Source organism: Paralichthys olivaceus, chromosome 1 (assembly GCF_024713975.1).
Source record: "Paralichthys olivaceus isolate ysfri-2021 chromosome 1, ASM2471397v2, whole genome shotgun sequence".
NCBI classification, from domain to species: Eukaryota; Metazoa; Chordata; class Actinopteri; order Pleuronectiformes; family Paralichthyidae; genus Paralichthys; species Paralichthys olivaceus.
In genome coordinates, this window is record NC_091093.1 from 12,950,276 (window position 1) to 12,967,659 (window position 17,384).

The 17,384-nt window shown below is 40.2% G+C and overlaps 1 protein-coding gene across 4 annotated transcripts; it reads left to right on the forward strand.

The window, feature by feature from the left end:
* Positions 1-1,802: 1,802 nt before the first annotated feature.
* On the forward strand, positions 1,803-16,751 carry zdhhc7 (zinc finger DHHC-type palmitoyltransferase 7). Of its 4 annotated transcripts, none has more exons than XM_069521878.1 (8): positions 1,803-1,970; positions 3,640-3,738; positions 9,854-10,204; positions 11,173-11,297; positions 11,474-11,570; positions 12,164-12,245; positions 12,915-13,045; positions 13,316-16,751. In XM_069521878.1, the coding sequence occupies exons 3-8, from the start codon at positions 9,860-9,862 to the stop codon at positions 13,496-13,498; spliced, it is 963 nt and encodes a 320-aa protein (XP_069377979.1). In that variant the 5' UTR covers positions 1,803-1,970; positions 3,640-3,738; positions 9,854-9,859; the 3' UTR covers positions 13,499-16,751. The 4 variants fall into 4 exon arrangements, with proteins under 4 accessions (XP_069377979.1, XP_069377969.1, XP_019935810.1 ...); XM_069521868.1 differs by having other exon boundaries at positions 1,830-1,970; positions 9,859-10,204; XM_020080251.2 differs by lacking the exon at positions 1,803-1,970 and adding an exon at positions 2,103-2,608.
* The last annotated feature ends 633 nt before the right edge of the window (positions 16,752-17,384 follow it).

Sequence of the window (17,384 nt, forward strand, 5' to 3'; positions counted from 1 at the left end):
TGGATAAAGTGTATTTTAAAAATGACATCCTGCCTTTGCACATTTCAGAAAGAAAATGAAAAAGGGCAGTTAGCTATGTGAGAGGGGTCACTTATAATCTAATATATTTTTAATATATTAGAAAAATTACACCAATATCATCAAGCATGTATTATGGTGAAGTTTAATGCCAAGGTTATTGTAGCGATGCCAAGTGGATCCACCGAGTTTGGGGCTTTTGAGAGGCAGACTGGGTTCAGAGCAGGCAAACCGCAGCACTGTAAAATATTCATTCAGTCACTTGCTCCTCTCAAATTTGAAGCAGCAGAACATTGCAAACATAGCTGATTTGAGAACTGTCTATACAAACATAAACCTGTGACAGGAATTTATGAAGACACAACTTTCACTGTGAAAGTTTGAGCAATGCAAGTTCACAGAGTTTGATCACTGTTTTTCATATCATATGGAAATAAATGAGAATGAATAGTGGAAAAATTATATATTCAGAATTGACAAACACTTCAACATCTGTAAAAATGTTGAGAATTAAAAAACAATTGTTCTCTCCATTATCGTAGAGGCGGTGGCCTAGTGGACTAAGTCGACCACAAATCAGACTGAAGGTCGCTGATTCAAGACTGAGGATAGCCAAAAGGAAAAATGTACCTGGATCTGCTGGAGTCCAGAGGACGGATGGACTCTCCCTATCCTGAGCAAGGCACCTTACACCTTACATCTGCTCCCCGGGCGCTTTAGTAGCTGCCCACTGCTCCATGTGGTCACTGCTCACACAGGATGGGTTAAAGGCAGAGACTTAATTCCCCCCCCATGTTGCAAGTAGTTGTGTGCTGTGTGTTGCATGATTTGTGGGAATCTTAATTAATGCACTTAAGATTAGTTCACAACTTTAAGTAAACTATTCTGTAATTCATGGACACAAACTATTTATTTAAGGCTGTTGCTGATAAAGAATGAATAATAAAAAAGGGGAGACTATGCCTGTTAGCCTACATAGCATAAATGGTCTGTAATAATATAACGTTTTACTCTTGTGTACCACTCAAAGCTCTCTATCACACATCAATCACATATTGCTGGCACAGCTGTCAGAAGCTATTTATAGTTTATAAAGACACTTGGGCATGCAGAATGGGAGATACTGGGATCTAACTGCTGACCCTCTGGTTATAATGGCAAACCCGCTTTACCTCCTGAGCATGTGTATCTCTGTTAACACATGCATAGTCACATTCATCAGCTGTCCCCTTTCTTATTGTATATTATCTTAATCTTAATACGTCTTGAGACTGACTAATATTATCACAACAAATAAACCAACAAGATAAATGAACAACTAGATAAATACATGCTGTCCTTTGGATATTATGGAGAGAGAGAGAGAGAGAGAGAGAGGGAACGAGAAACAGAGAGAGGGGGTGAGGGAGAGAGAGACAGAGATGGGGTTGAGGGAGAGAGAGGGGGAAAGAGAGAGAGTGACAGAGAGAGAGAGAGAAACTGAGATAAGGGGTGAGGGAGAGAGAGAGAGGGGTGAGGGAGAGAGAGGGGGAAAGAGAGAGAGTGACAGAGAGAGAGAGAGAGAAACTGAGATAAGGGGTGAGGGAGAGAGAGACAGAGAGGGGGGTGAGGGAGAGAGAGGGGGAAAGAGAGAGAGTGGCAGAGAGAGAGAAAGAGAGAGGGAGTGGGAGTGTGTGTACAACAGCGCCTTGTAGTGGAGAACTGGGGTTGTCGCAGTTTATGTGGTTGTAGTTCCGTGATGATCCACCGGGGGGCACCGTTCAACAACAATATCATTTTCCTGCACATTAGCGAATGACACCGGAGAAAGCCGAAGCGGACCCGGAAGCTCCCTCGTTACTGGTGTGGCTGTCAGAGATGTGCCGCTGCTGCCGCTTTGTACCCGGAGCTTCTGTGAAACACGTTTCTGTGTCATGAACACGTCCTCAGCGGAGTGAACCAGGGACATTCAGGTAAGTGGTGTCACTGCTGTCCGGGGGGCTCGGCTGTAGCACTCGTCGCTAGCTGGAGGTGTTAGCAGGCTAGCTAGTGTTAGCTTCCGCTTGTGGCTAGTTAGCGAGATTTACCAGCCTTCGTGTGTGTGTGTGTGTGTGTGTGTGTGTGTGTGTGTGTGTGTGTGTGTGTGTGTGTGTGTGTGTGTGTGTCAGTCACGACCTCTCTGGTTCTCGTCGCAGCAGAGGGGTTGAACCCGGGTCTTGTTGGTCAGTGACAGCTTCACTGTCCTGAGGGTTTGAGCAGATGGAGGATGATGGAGGATGAGAGGTGGCGGTGAGAGGCTGCTGCTGTGTCGCTGTGTGTGGAAGGTCTCTAATCTCAGTCACACTCACTCACTAATCTGCTGAGGTGCTACAGATTGTGGTTGTCTGGGTTCAAGGTTAGACAGTCACCCTGCACACGCTGTTATCTTCTGCCTCCTCATGGAATCGTGACTGTAGCGGGAACATGTCAGTGCGCTGACCTCAGGCGGGCGCACATGCATGGTTCTGCAGGTGGTGGCTCACACCAGTGCGCTTCGTTTGGCTCCGTAAAGGAGGAGGACCATCACTATTCGATTTAAGACCAACCCAGAGGTGATGGATGGTCAGTAAATGTGAGTTCATTACTTCTGTGGTGTGGAGGTTTCATGGAGGGGGTCAAACCAGGGCTGCGTGAGATGGCCCAAACTTACAGATCAATAATCATTTTCATATTATTCCATATCGATAATCATCATTAAATGTCACCGTAATCTTTTTTGGCAGATTTTTGCTCCAGGGTGAAGGTTGTGGTTTTAAACTCTTTAACACGTTATCATTGTGTTAAGTAAAAACACTCTGGAGTTATTTATCACCTCAGTTATGTCAATATTTAAAAGATTATGTGATTTCAGGCTGTTAGCAAATGATACCCGCAATGTCACCACATTGCTATGAATAGCTGGCGTGATGGGTGTGTTTCCTGGGAGTAAAAAGGGAACACTTGCAAAATCATGGACCTCGAGGAAGCAGGCATTACGCAAAATGTGGCAATATGTGGCTCAGTTTGAACATTGATTTTCCAGTTTAAGAATAATTGTCCTAAAGATTCATGTAGTGTTGAACACCCTAAGGTTTTAATGTTTGGTTCATTTAATCTTCATGTTTTTCTGAGTAATAAAACAATATTAATCTTTATCACAATATAATTTTTGTATAAAAGAAATGTAACAAAGGCCAATATTGAAAGAGTGCTTATCTATTGTACATGCACAGTGAGGAGGTGTAACTCAGAATTGATTAACCTCCAATTTAATTTTAAAATATTTTGCTGTTTATTTAGTGTTCGCTCATCAAGAAGAGATTAAAATGTGGCATTTGTTGTGAAAATCTTCTTTATATAGTTTTTGGCCATATCATCCAGCCCTTGTCGTTGTTTCTACTGTACATTACAATGCTATAAGCTATGATAAGTATATCAAGAGGTGTTTCTGTTATGTTGCCTACACTTATTCACTGTTTCATCAATCAGTGAAAACATTCCAACTGAAAATAGACTAGACTGCATTAGTTTGAGTTGGATGTTGCTTGTGAACTGGCAATTGAGTCTCTGTGTTAATCTGAAGTTGTCAAGACTTGACACATTTTGTGTATCTGTCTTTTTCAGGTGAAAACCTACATGCCAGTCTGCATGTGTGATTCGTTTTCAATGCTGGTCCAGGAGGTAAACCACACAGCATGCTATTGTGAGGAGGAAACCTATTAGGTAGGTTGTCACTTCACTTGCACCTCTTCTGCTTTCACAGTAAACAGAGAAAATGCTTATGAGCAAAAGCTGGAAGAGTAGCATTCCTGCTTCCAGGAAGGATCCGAGTGGTGAGCAGACTTCAGTTCACTGACAGGGAGCATTTACCTGATTAGTCATTTGCAACCCAGTCAATTTTTTTTACAGTTTCTTGTGGTTTTTTTGTGTGAAAAAAAATCACAAAACATTTTTTTTAAGTCTCATGCTTCCATTAATCTCCAGAAATGAAAAACAAGCCTTTTGGGATAGAAGAGTGGGAGGGGTGCTGAACAAATGCCCACTTCAGTTGTGGGACAAATTGAGTTTAGAGCTGAGTGAGTGAGTTTACCCTGTGGTATTTGATAAATGTTTGTATCTGGAGCTGCTTTCAGACACACAATGAACTCCAGATAATCTCCTGAATTTATCTGGAGGGGTTGTATGTGAGAGTGCATATTTCCAAGTCAGTTGCTGTGGACATTTCCCAGAGTTTCTCCTGCCACCCTCTTGTAAAAACCAGAGTGAGCCCATGTGAGAATACAGCAGGAGATTCTCTGGATGATTCACCACGAGCAAGAGGGGGTGTTGATGATGTTTCTAACATAAATGGACACAAAACTGAAAAAACAAGTAAAGCAAGCGAAGTAAACACTGAAGTTTACTTTGTGTTTGTTTGATTCACTGAAGAGTTTATGAGACACATATTTAAACACAAGCAGACACACACATACACACAAAACCAATAGGAAACGCTGAAATACTAACCTAATACAATACAAAAATGGGACTGGGACTATAATACAGAAACTAAGCAATTCTCTATGCAGGAAAAAACCCTGCTTAGTATGTAGTGACTCTGCAGTGGAGTCAGTCAGCACAGTTATCAGAGCAGGATGACACTGAAGGGAGTGAGTAGCTGTGTTTTTCAGGGGGAAGAGAAGAAGAGAGATAAGGAGAGGGGGAGAGGAGGGGCACCAGTGGCTCTTGTGTTGTGCCCTCTGACGGGGAAGGGCAGACAGCTGGAAAAGCAGCTGCTGTGGCTTTAATGGACCTGCCTTTCATTGACCACAGAGAAATCAATATGTCTTAAATTAGCCCGCAGCGCTTTTCTGCCCTCGTAAGAACAACATTTATCTTCATGTTTACCAGAAAAACAGCTGAGTTCAGCATTGGTGATGTGGCACAAACAACATTATTTTTAATTGATTAAACATGTCATATAAACAATGACATGCTTTGTTGGACACACGTAGTGTCGGCACAGCATTACACTTTGCAGGTCATAATTTTCTTCACGTTACTATAATTACTTTTTATTTAATAGTCGCATTTCTTCATGATAGATTTGACGGAGGTTAGGTTTTCTAGTGGATATTAATTCCGAAAATGCTTGCTAGCATTTCTCCTCAGCAGCTGTGGTTTCACTAGCATTCAGCTTTGTGAACATCTCTTTACATATCATCCCAGCACATGCACGACTACAAGCAATTTCAAAGCCAATCAGCTCTTGTCTGTCAGTGAATTAGCCCCTAGGGTAATATGTTGTGCCTTCCGGTGTGGAAACCATATCCAGGCCAAGACTCTGGCTTCCTGTCGTTGTGCACTGTTTACAGACCGGGTTTCTTTAATCACACAAGTCCAACGTTTCTCCACTCAAACCACAAACTGCTATCTGCATATGAATGCAGAGAACTCTAAAAGCCATTTCGATAAATGAGTTGCACTTCTTTTGCTCTCCACACGGACTGTTAACTTGCTGACAACCAAATCCTGCTACACCTTATTGGTAAAACTAGATAGATAATCCAGGAAGCAACCAGCCCCCAAATCCTGTCCCTCATCCACAGATGCGTATTTACACGCACAATCTGTTACTGATTGAGCACCTTGTCTCTTATAATTCCCACTGACAAAGACTTGGAAAGCTCTCTATTTTCTTTTTCTGTTATTGCAACACACTGCTGTGATTAATTCAACTGAGGCAAAGTGTGAGTCATGTCAATCAGTCATTATCAACATCTGAGCTGACGCTTTCAAATCCTGAGGCATCTCGTCCTTTCTGGTCAATTTATTTGCTAGATGATGCAGTTAACTCTGGTCTGGGTCACAGATCCAGCTGATCTTTTTATGTAGAAATCATTCAATGATGTTCTTCTCTGTCATGTCATTCATTTGTACTGCAGCTGTTTTGTTGTTTTTATTTATTACACATACGCTCACTAGGCAGTGCGATATGATAAAAGTTTCATATACTGAAATGAAATCTATCGTTAATTAAATATTTTCTTGACCATGCAAATATGCAGGTGTAAGTTGTATCATCAGCCATTAACTTCTTCTGCCCTACTGCCTCTTCAAGAGATCGTCTGTTGTGTGCAAAAGCCTTTTGTAATGTCTGATTTGTTTTAAGCACCCAACTACTTTTGTGGATCTCGTTCAAAGACTTGTGTTTAACGTCATTTTTTCACAAGTGGTAAAACCCCCCTTGGGAACAATAAAGTATTCTGAGAGGTCAGTGGTACCTGCGTCTGTCGTGTGGGATACCAAAGTATGGTTCTTTGTCAGACTTTTCACACCCAAACCACATCCATGTGGCACAGGTCGCCCCTCTATTCGGAACACGCTCCTCTGTCTTTTGTCTGGTCATAAAACTCCATGTTGGTTTGTGTTGTCGTCATGCAAAGTTCCTGTCTGCATCTGTGCTGTGTGCGAGTAGGCAAATCATCTGCAGCCAAATGACTGACATTTTTTTCCATAAAGACTGAGGGTGATTTACTGACTGAGGGTGACTTGTGTTACAGTGAAAAAAATCGATAAAGAAGAAGAATATGAAATGTATAATCTATTGTCATATTATATATATAATAGATTGTTATCTGTCACAGCCCTAATGCTCACACTCAAAAAAACGTCGAGTGGTGTTTGGTGCTGCATTTATGACAGCTGATGTGGCCTGAGCAAATAAGCACTTTGGAGAGATATCAGGCATCCATCATTTCCTCATTGTGCCCAGTGCAAAACAATCCTGCTGCTGTTCTTCATGAGGATATTAATGCATATGATGTCTATTAATCAATTCAAAATTCCATATTGAAAAGTATTGTGATGTGGCTGACACCCTCAAACACACACACATACACACACAGTGAGTTTGTAGAGTTTTTCATTGTCTCAGTCTTCAGTGAAATAAAGGGTTTCCCGCAAATATGTGAACTTAAGAATATTCAACTTTCAAAGTTCACATCACATATACTACATTATTACATTATGGCTTTGTCAATTTTGAGTTTCAGTCTAAAAAGAACAACTCCAATCTTTATCCACGACACTTTGCCCCTCCAGGGGGCGGGTGTAAGTGGATGTGTTTCCACTCTGAACTTGACGTGCCCTCATTGAGACAGGGTCTCTCTGGCACCAGGGTCAAGTTTGTCTGAGACACTAACCCAGCATGACCTCGAGAAATCTCAACAACATTTCTTCATCCAATATTTCATCCTAATAGAAATACACACACAATGTAAACTCAGATTTAGCAGTCAAGAAACACAGTTGTATTTGTATTAATTTGTCAGTCTGCTTATAATTTTTAAAGCTTTTGCAACTTCTGTTCAAGTGTGAAATCTGTGTTTCTCCTTCAATTATTATATGTTTGAATACGAAGACACACTCTTGTACTGAAGTGTTCTTGCTACATAGTCTAAGGATGCAATTATTAAGTCAGAAGTATAGATGTAAAAATCACAGTTAACATTGGTGTGAAACCCACCATGACAAGTACGTACAGGGTTTCTACAGGCGTCACCAAAATAAAGTTAAGACCTTTAAGACCTTTTAAATACCACATGGAATGACATTTAAAACCTGTATCAACATCGCACCAATAGTATGAAAATATGTAGGAAAACCTGAAGAAAGAATATGAACTACAAGTATTGAGTTTTATATCACATTTTTAGTGATTCCCAGCTGAAAACAAATTCCTCAAAATGGGGATTGTATAACAGGCGTGCTATGTTTAGCACACACCTGTCTATTAATCTATTTTCCTTTTTATTCATTTATTCGTACATTGTGTTAATAGAATGCCTCTGTTACCATGAAATCAATGTGTGGCCTGGACACTGAGATATGTTCTCTGCTTTGGACTTTCAGCTCCACAGGCCTCTTCTCCTTTTGCATTTTAGTTTTGTAAGCAATTCTTACAACACCCACTGAAATGGAAAGTTTTTGGATGCCAGCATAAGAAGTGCGGTGTTTAGGAAGCAGTCTGGTTGGCTAGTCAGCAAAAGAACTGACAGCTTGGCTCTGCACCACCCTGCTCACTGGAAATGTTTCATTCAAGTTAAATGATGAGCAAAAGGAAGAAGTAATTTGTGTCAAAGCAAGAATGAAATGAGCAGCTGTTCCAGTTAAATCAGTTCTGTGGCTTTGTGAAGATTACACAATGACTACCTTTACATGGATAGCAATATTCTGACTATTGACTTTTTTCTGAATAAAATATAATTTCAAGTGTGATGTCTACATTAGTTGCTAATAGAATATTCTATTCATATTTCTGTTTATGTGTTATGGAGCATAATCTGATTATAACTCACATCAACATTACATCCTACTACGTGTTTACACTTAAACCCAGTCTGTCATCGAACAGTTGGTAACTGCTGTACTCGTCTGAGTATTAAGAATACATGTATACTGTCTTTTGTTTTACCTCCCTGTACTAAAAGATGAAAATGATCTATAAATAATGAGTTTTAAAAAAAAGAATACATGTATACAAAGCATGTCTAAGGTCGGAGAACTCCACATGTCTTAAATTGATTATTCCTTATCCCGAGTTTGACCTTATTCTGGCGAAGATAATCAGGAAATGACATTTACGTGACATTAGAGTCTTATTTAGACGATTGTCTCTGGTTCATATCAGAATATTGGTCCATGTAAACGTGTCTAATATGTGTTGGAAAAAACTCTTCAGTGGAATGTTGACAGTCTAAATCAGGATGCAGCACATGCATAAGAACCTCCTTATGTGTTTCCTATGTGAGATTATGCAAAAATCTTAGTATACTGCTATAGGTATACCGCTGTATTGCTATGTCAAAAGAATCAGCAAAATGTTATCCAACGGATTTAAACAAGTCCATGTTACAGCTCTAGGTGAAATTCTTCAGGTTAGTGCATGTGTCAGCTTATTTGGCATCTCTCTCCTTCTCTGTTGTAACACAGATTTAAGGAGGGAGGCAGATTCAGGTCTCTAAAGCGCTTAGAAAATACAAACCAAATAAAGGCAGGACATATCATATTTTCATTGTATTTAAGTGGTATCCTAATTTTGTGCCATATGGCAGCAAAGATTAGATTTAAAAACATTGTGTTGCAGTTATGTTGTAAGCTCCTTAAAGCACCTAGAGCCACAGATTATTCAGTATATTTTCATAGCTCCTTGTTTTATGATTTTCTGTTGTCTCAGTGAGTCACAGCGAAGCCTGTCAGCAGCAGGTAACTGGGTCTACAGATTATTATTAGCCTGTATTCCTCATGCACATGTACTTCAGCTGCAGGATCAGTTTCCTAAAGGGACCCAGGCGGCCATTGATTCATCTTGAAACCGTGGACATTGTTCTCTAATGACCTTGACATGAAAACAGAAGAGAAAACCTCCAGTGACTCACGTCTCATGTAATAACAGCTGCTCAGCTCCAAGGGCACTAAGCTTGAAGAGTTCAGTCCAATGAACTGCCCTCCCCTACTATTTACTTTTTCCCATACATACAGTAATGTTTTTTTGTGTTGTGTGTTTAACCTTGTTTTAATGATATATAATTATGTAATTATAATTTTCTCTACCTCAGACTCCTCATTACTCAATTCCCTTTGTCAAAAATCTTTGATAGTCATTTATGTATTTTTCCTAGCACACATTATTGAGGACCAGTTTCCTGTGTCCTCCGTACATTGTAACGGTTGTCATAAAAAAATATATATATATATTTGTAGCTATTGAAATAAATGCTGGATACATGTTGTCAATTATATTGTGAGTCAGAAGCCCTAAATTCAATCTTCCTTTGACTGTGTCCCCTCTCTGCAGAGCAGGATGCAGTCTTCAAACCACAGACTGCGAGACATGGAGCAGCACCACCCACTGCTGTCAGCAGGTGCAGATGTGGAGACGGGTAGCCTGGCAGCCGGAGTGATGGTTGGGAGTCCGCACGCGGGCCACACCACAGGGAACCGCACACTGTGGTTCATTCAGGACAGCTGCGGCATGGTGTGTGCAGCAATAACCTGGTTCCTGGTTCTATACGCCGAATTTGTGGTGAACTTTGTCATGCTGCTTCCTGCCAAGAACTTCTGGTACTCACTCCTGAACGGGGCCACCTTCAACTCACTGGCTGTCCTCGCATTGGCGTCACATATGCGCACCATGTTGACTGACCCGGTAAGGATGTTAAAGAGAGGATGAGGTTGAGGACACATTTGCAGAAAGGAGTGTACGGGGAATAAACCAGGGTTTGAAAGTTAATAAATGGTAGAATAAACATGGATAAAGTTAGTGACGAAAACAAAGGATACCATAAATCTGGAGAGCTACAACAATGATTTAGCATTATACTGTATTTACTGTTGAAACAAAATGTCAGTTTGTTGTGTTGTGACTAGTCATACTAAAAATCTATTTATGGAATCTGGAGATAGATTTGCTAATCAAGCAGTAAGCACAAACTCACTGATGTAATCTGGGTACACTCAGCTGAGGGTACTGTGTATAGAGCAGCCTTCTAAACTCTCTGAGTGTCGACTGCTACAACAATTTAATTTTATAATCTGTGTTTGAAGTTTTTCAACTAAGTGTCCCGAGAAATCAAAGGCCCAGGAACGAAGTTGTTAACTTGTTTGTTTTCACCACATCTGAACAACAGTAAAATGCTCTTTGATCTTTCACTAACGGATCTCACAAGTATTGATCCCATCACAAATGTTTTTCAAATTTGAATCAAACAATTCCATTAGTGCAATTTTCAGTTTTCTCCTCAAGGTTCAGTTAAATGAATAGAATTTGGGCCATCCACAGCAGCTTCTTTTTTCTCTTGTGTGATTCAACACCTTGTCGTATTTCCAAGCATTCGATTAGTTGGTGTTCTAACCTACTGGGGTGACACAGTAAAAAGCTTAGCCTGAGAGCTAGAGAGATTATCCTGCCGTTATTAACATTGTGGCTAATCTCTAAAACTAGGGTTTTGACTAAGCTTTAAGTTCAAGTATATATCCTGAATTGTGTTAAGCCACAGAAATGAGAACTAATAGTTGGTGTTTTAAATCCTGAAAGAAGACACTCTTTCACTTCTGTTAGTCTGTGCCACCTAACATTTCCTCAAAACTAACAGCCTTTGTCTTTCACTGACTTAGGGGGCAGTTCCTAAGGGCAACGCCACCAAGGAGTACATGGAGAGCTTGCAGTTGAAGCCTGGTGAGGTTATCTACAAGTGCCCGAAGTGTTGCAGCATCAAGCCTGAGAGGGCACATCACTGCAGGTCTGTGAAGCTGTTTAGTTGTGAAATGCTCTCCCTAAGCTTGTAGCATCCAAAATGTGTTTTTCAAACGTTTGTATTCATATATTTTTGTGTAAACGGCAAAGCAGTGTAATTGATGACATTAGCACTGGCCGTCAGTGTGTGATGCATTAACATCTTGTCTCTCCTGCCTGCAGCATTTGTAAAAGATGTATCCGGAAGATGGATCACCACTGTCCCTGGGTCAATAACTGTGTGGGAGAAAAGAATCAGAGATTTTTTGTTCTTTTCACTGTAAGTACACAGAAGTACTTCTGGAGTTCTCTGTTTAATTCCACCAACAGGGTGTTACAGGGATTAGAAAAAAACAAATTTTCTTTTAAATCACTGAATGTTCTTTATTTATATTTTAGTATTTACATGTGAAAATATCATAATAATAAAATGATCTTGCTTGTATTTAATGTTGAAATACTCAGCTGCAGTTCATAACTCAGCAGTGAAATAGCCATTTGTCACTGTCCTGAAAACATCAGCACTTTTACGGCATCACATGCTGACAGGAACTTGTTTATGACAAACATAAAGTCATCACATATGGCGGAGCAGTGCAAGGTCACTAGCACAAAGGCATTTTTATTATGCTCTCCTTTCAGACTTCCATTAATAAAGAAGGTAACAGTAAAAAATATGAAGATCACCTGAAATGTTATATTTTTTAAATTAGACTGAAAGCCTGAAGGCTTTAAAGTTTAACGGCTAACATGAAAGTAAAAATGCTGCATTACCACAGTGTACACAAACCCACCTGGTGGTGTGTGAGTGGAGTGGCTCCTCCTTTTTGCCTTCACTCACTGTCATCCCCTTTTCTGTTTTTCCCTCCACAGATGTACATAGCATTGATCTCTGCCCACGCCCTGGGCCTCAGTGGAATGCACTTCTTCAACTGCATTAAAGTCCAGTGGAACGGTGAGGCCTCTCTGTCTCAAAGCTTCAACTACAACATGAGTTTGAGTCAAAACCAGAAACACTGAAAATGATTGAAGTGTCGCGTATGAGTCAGAAACACAATTGAACAAGTGATCGTAACAGTTCACAGAGATGAAAAGACAGTCATAGCCGAGTTTGGAGGAAAAAGAAAGAAATTCTTATCTGGTTGTAAGAGCAGCTGCTGCACAGGTCACTGGAGTTGTCATTCATCTTTTCTCGCTCCCTTGTGAATCTCCCTGTAGGAATGAACCAGAAAATGAAGGCAATATATCATTCTTAGAAATCTAACTTATACTGCCCTCTACAGGATGATACTCTGACTCAGCAAATAAATATTTTCATGGATCATGGTTTTGGATAGGATGAAATAAAGTTACTGTGTGCACATCCAGTCCCATGCTTAGGTCAGGCTGTGACATCAGCTAGACAGCAATGAGGGAACATACCAGTAACTTGTATTGGACCTAAGGAGGCAACATGTCAGTTTGTGACCCATTTGGCAGGATTTCACCCTTTTGTCTATTTTGGCTTTGAGGTTATTTGGCCTTTGGGATATTTCATCTTCAAGATGAATTGTTTATTTAGTCTATGTTTTTTTTGTTGATATTTTAGTTGTTTAAAAAACCTGTCTTCTCTTTCTCTGATCAGAGTGCAGTGATTTCTCTCCAGGGGTGTCTGTGCTGCTCCTCATCTTCCTCTGTCTCGAAGCCATCCTCTTTCTCACTTTCACAGCCGTAATGTTTGGTACACAGATCCACTCCATCTGCAATGACGAGACGGTCAGTATCTACTGTACCCCCCCCCATAGCTTTCTCTCTTTGTTCGCTGGCACCTTTATGTTTGGCTGTGTTCTTAGTCCTGATAAATGCCTTTGGTTCTTCAAGTGTGTGTGTTCCTGTGTTTGTGCGTGCCTAAGCTCTTCTCTGGCTTGTCTCAATGCCCTTTCCCATGTTAATGTAATTGTGTATCTTACTAGGTAAATGAGCTAAAGCAAATTCCTAACTTGATGAAGAATATTTTGTTCACAGACCTGTTTAAATGTCTTGCAGGAGATTGAACGTCTTAAAAATGAGAAGCCCACATGGGAGCGTCACGTGAGATGGGACGGAATGAAATCTGTGTTTGGGGGTCCACCATCTTTGCTATGGTGCAATCCCTTCACAGGCCTGCGTCTGCGGCGCGTGTTGCTGTTGACCCACAGTCGCCGCAGCGGGTCTGAGTTTTCGGTCTAATCCAGCTCATCAACACTTGATCCTCCCTACAGCTAGATTTCTTGTACGCCCTCTCCTGGTCTGGGGCTTAGATGGACCACTGCTCCCTGAACCTGCCTCTCATCTGTGGGTGTCAGGCAGACTGGCTGCACCAGTCGGACCCCAGTGAATCAATCGACCACCACTGAGAGCTGGGATTCTCACTCTAACATGCTGACGTAGACCCAAAACCTTTGGTCTGCACAAGTCTGCTAAACAACTGGAATATTGTTTTTAACATAAGCAGCTCTCTGGTTTGTTTGTCTTTTTTTGGATAAGCATGCAGTATGTAACACAAGTGAGTCTTTTATTCCTTGTGAGACCATCCGAGCTGCTGTTTCAACTCAACTTATGTACCTTCAATACACAACTTCAGCAGTTTGTCTTCGCTGCTACGCACACGAGATTCAAGATTAGTGTTTGGATTTTTTAGGGAGGGATCAGCAATATATCCTCCATCATCACTGGACCCAGACAAGTGAATCAAGAGGGGAAAATACTTGAAAGTGTTGCGTCTGACCCAGACAAGAGGATGGCAGTGAAGGACATGCACCACTCACATGACTCTTGAGAAAGCAGCCTGGACAAGGAGCACCATGGACATCCTGAATTATACTGTTCTGCCTTGATTTGCATGTATGACAGCTCAATCAGTCAGTATCTCTGCCAGGAAAAGAGACTTTTTACTCTCTTCAAATCAATGAACAGGTAACTGTGAACACAAGCCTCATTCTTAGTCAAGAGGACTGGGTGGCTTTTCCTATCTGTTCATCTCCTCCATCAGTTTTCCTGCCTCTGCTTGAAATATTTTTAGATGTAAATCAAGTCAGTATAAATTAATTCTCCTTCTTTTTTTTTTGACCTGCTGAAGCTTCTGTAAGCTTCATCACAGTGACCACTCCTCGGCAGTTGACCTTAATGACTCACTAGGGATGATGACAGTTATTCTAAATATTCATGTGGCGGGGGGGAAATATCACAGTTTTGTATTAGTCATATACGTGTGGTCAGTTTTCCATTCCACTGCTCTTACATGCTGCTTCACGTCTCACTGTCTACAAGTGGTGGGTGACCCACAGACCAATGATACTCCTCGCTATGTTTTTTATATACAACCAAGTGATTCAGGTTAAACTACGTTGGCTGCTGAAAAGACTCAATGTTATGAAGTTATAATGGTTTTATTTCTACACAGTTTTGTTCTGTGTGGAAAACTGGAAGCTCTGTCTGTGTGTAGTAGGAATCCGCATGAGAGATCAGTAAGACTTCATAGCATTTAAACCGTGGAAAACAACCCGACAACCCCCACCTCAATTCAGAGCCAAGTCTCGGACGTGGTTGCTTAGCCTGCTCCTTGGCCAACGAAGGGTTCAACATTTTGGAAAAAAAGAGAATTTAAAATAGTTGTACGGCCTCCTCTGGCTCGTGGTGAGCTCATTCTTATCCACAGAGCCAAGCTCCATTGTGTAGCCTGTAGAATTATAAAGGAGCTGCTTTGCTGAAAGAGGCTGAGGTACAGGGCTCATTATACAAACTCTCTAATACTGAACAAAGTCTCTGTGAGCTCAGCACATGCTTGTGAGGCCTTTCCTACTTGACTCCAGAAATATTGGGCCTGTGGCATCATGTGGCACGACAGAAGCAGATACCCTCCCAGTGTCGCTAGGACACTTAATCCATGCCTTCAAAATCATTCTGTCAAGGGACTTTATTAGCTTGAAAGATTTTTGTTATTGCCATATTTATGAAAGTGTTTTCTCACTTTGTGACAACTAAATCCCCTGTTTTTTTACTCTGCATAAGTCATGGGCCTGTTTGCACTGGATGAATGTGGCTTTTTAAGTCAGGAGTTTCAAGATTTAAAGGCAAGTCCTGACTTACAGGCCGGTATTTTCGAAGTGTTGTCAAATCAAGATTCTCAAAAGTCTCTTTTTTTTATGGCGTGTTGGACAATATATTGCTGTTTGTTCTCATCTGTGGTCGCCAGGAGAAGAAACTCCTCTGTTTACACTAAATGATGATATCTGATAGCTTTTAAACATATGCTGTCATTTGAATGTAACAGTTCAATATTTTGGGACTAAGGGACACGTCGCTGAAAGCTAACTGATATCAGGGGATTTTATTAATGCTGGCCTCTTATTTCCTGTTTATTCTGCTAGACTGCATCCCCTCTGTTGTCTGGATATACATGTTGGAGAATCACTTTCCTGCTCAAGCAGTGTCATACTGTGTCAGTATTCAGCAAGTCCCTTGTCCTAAGATACTCAGTGTACTTTTTAACACACGTACAAATCATAGGCATTAGACAGATTGTATTGTATTTTAAGGCTTCTCAGAAAACGACAAAAATAAATCATACTGTTAAGTTTTGCAGATGCACCCATATCCCGCTGATAAATCGACCGCTGTGAAATGAATAGTATTAATGGTAAAACTACATCCAGAGCCACTCAGAGGCCGTTAACTGATAAACACAAAATGCCTTTACACTACAAGAAAATATCTGAGCCCTGACTAATGTAGCAGTGGCAGGAGTAACACACAGCCTAACTTTAACTTATATTTGTTGGAGGTTTCAGAGCTAACAGATTCATATTATGTGACGAATGGTTTAAAATATTTGACTTGGCTTGATTGATATTAGCAACTACTTCACTATGGGATAGTTGTGCTTCATGACCAAACTCACATGTTAAATCATCATGTCTTGAGGTGGGATTCTGTAACAGGGTATGTGGTTTGAAATTCAGCAATAGAATAAATTAATGATGATTTTAAAGGGTTATAGTGGTACGTGTATTTTGAGTGATTCTCCACTTTGCTGTTTGCCTAAGTAAAACAACAATTAACATGGAGAGAGCTGTAGGACATGTGAAACTTTGTAAACCAATTCAACACTACTCTGTCGAAAGGTTTTTGTCACTAGTTTGGGATTTTTGTGCCAAAATTCTCAGATAAAGAGCATTTTGTGATATATAGTAGTGATTTTTAACAGGCTGGAGGTTTAACCACAGATTTACCATCATTACCAACATTGCCATGAGAAGGTGCAAAAGGTTTTATTTCATCCAGAACAAAAGTCCTTCAGCTTTATAAACAAACTATAAAAGTTACTATTAACAGTATATAAATGGAATGTTTTATTCAAGCTTTTTTAATTAATGTCTCACAATCTTACAATGTCTTCTATCTTTAATGTCATTCTTTTGCATAATAAACTTGATTAAAGTCATAGATTGTGATTGATTGTCCATAATTTACTATAACTTATGTTCTATTCCTGAGTTTTGTTTCTGGATATAATAGAAAGTGTTGTGGGTTTAACTCTGACACAACCTGCTGCAGATCTATAAAATAAAACACAAGTGAGGTAGATAATTTGATACCATTTTATCTATCAGAAGATGTAGTATAAATCTGGAGAAAATGATTGCCTCTATGAGAATGAGCAACTTAATATAAAACACGAGTGGCACTGAGTCTATACCTCCATCAACATTCCTCTTTTAGTCAATCTAGTCAAGCTGCACCACTTTTCACACACTCATTGCTCACAAACAAACAGACAGTGGTGAAAACATAACCTTTGTGGAGGTAATAATGTTCTATGTAGAGAGAGAGAGTTTTTGAATTCCACTTATGGGATGAGGAATATCACAAAGCACAGGCAATAAATCAAACCCTGAACATTAAAATAAAAACAGCGTTGATGAAGATATTACAACAATGTGTTTAGCACCGAAATTGCAATGATGATTGAACAAAACGTACTTGATACTTGTAAAACACATATAACGATATAAATCAAATTAAACGTCATCATAAATAATAAAACCCCAATCAAAACCTTTGAGAAGAAACAACA

What these genes read in the sequence shown, in the direction of transcription:
- zdhhc7 (XM_069521878.1), top strand. Translation starts at nt 9,860, where the DNA reads ATGCAGTCTTCAAACCACAGACTGCGAGACATGGAGCAGCACCACCCA. An exon ending in GAGAGGGCACATCACTGCAG is followed by an intron (nt 11,298 to 11,473) that starts GTCTGTGAAGCT and finishes TCCTGCCTGCAG; the next exon opens with CATTTGTAAAAGATGTATCC. An exon ending in GATTTTTTGTTCTTTTCACT is followed by an intron (nt 11,571 to 12,163) that starts GTAAGTACACAG and finishes TTCCCTCCACAG; the next exon opens with ATGTACATAGCATTGATCTC.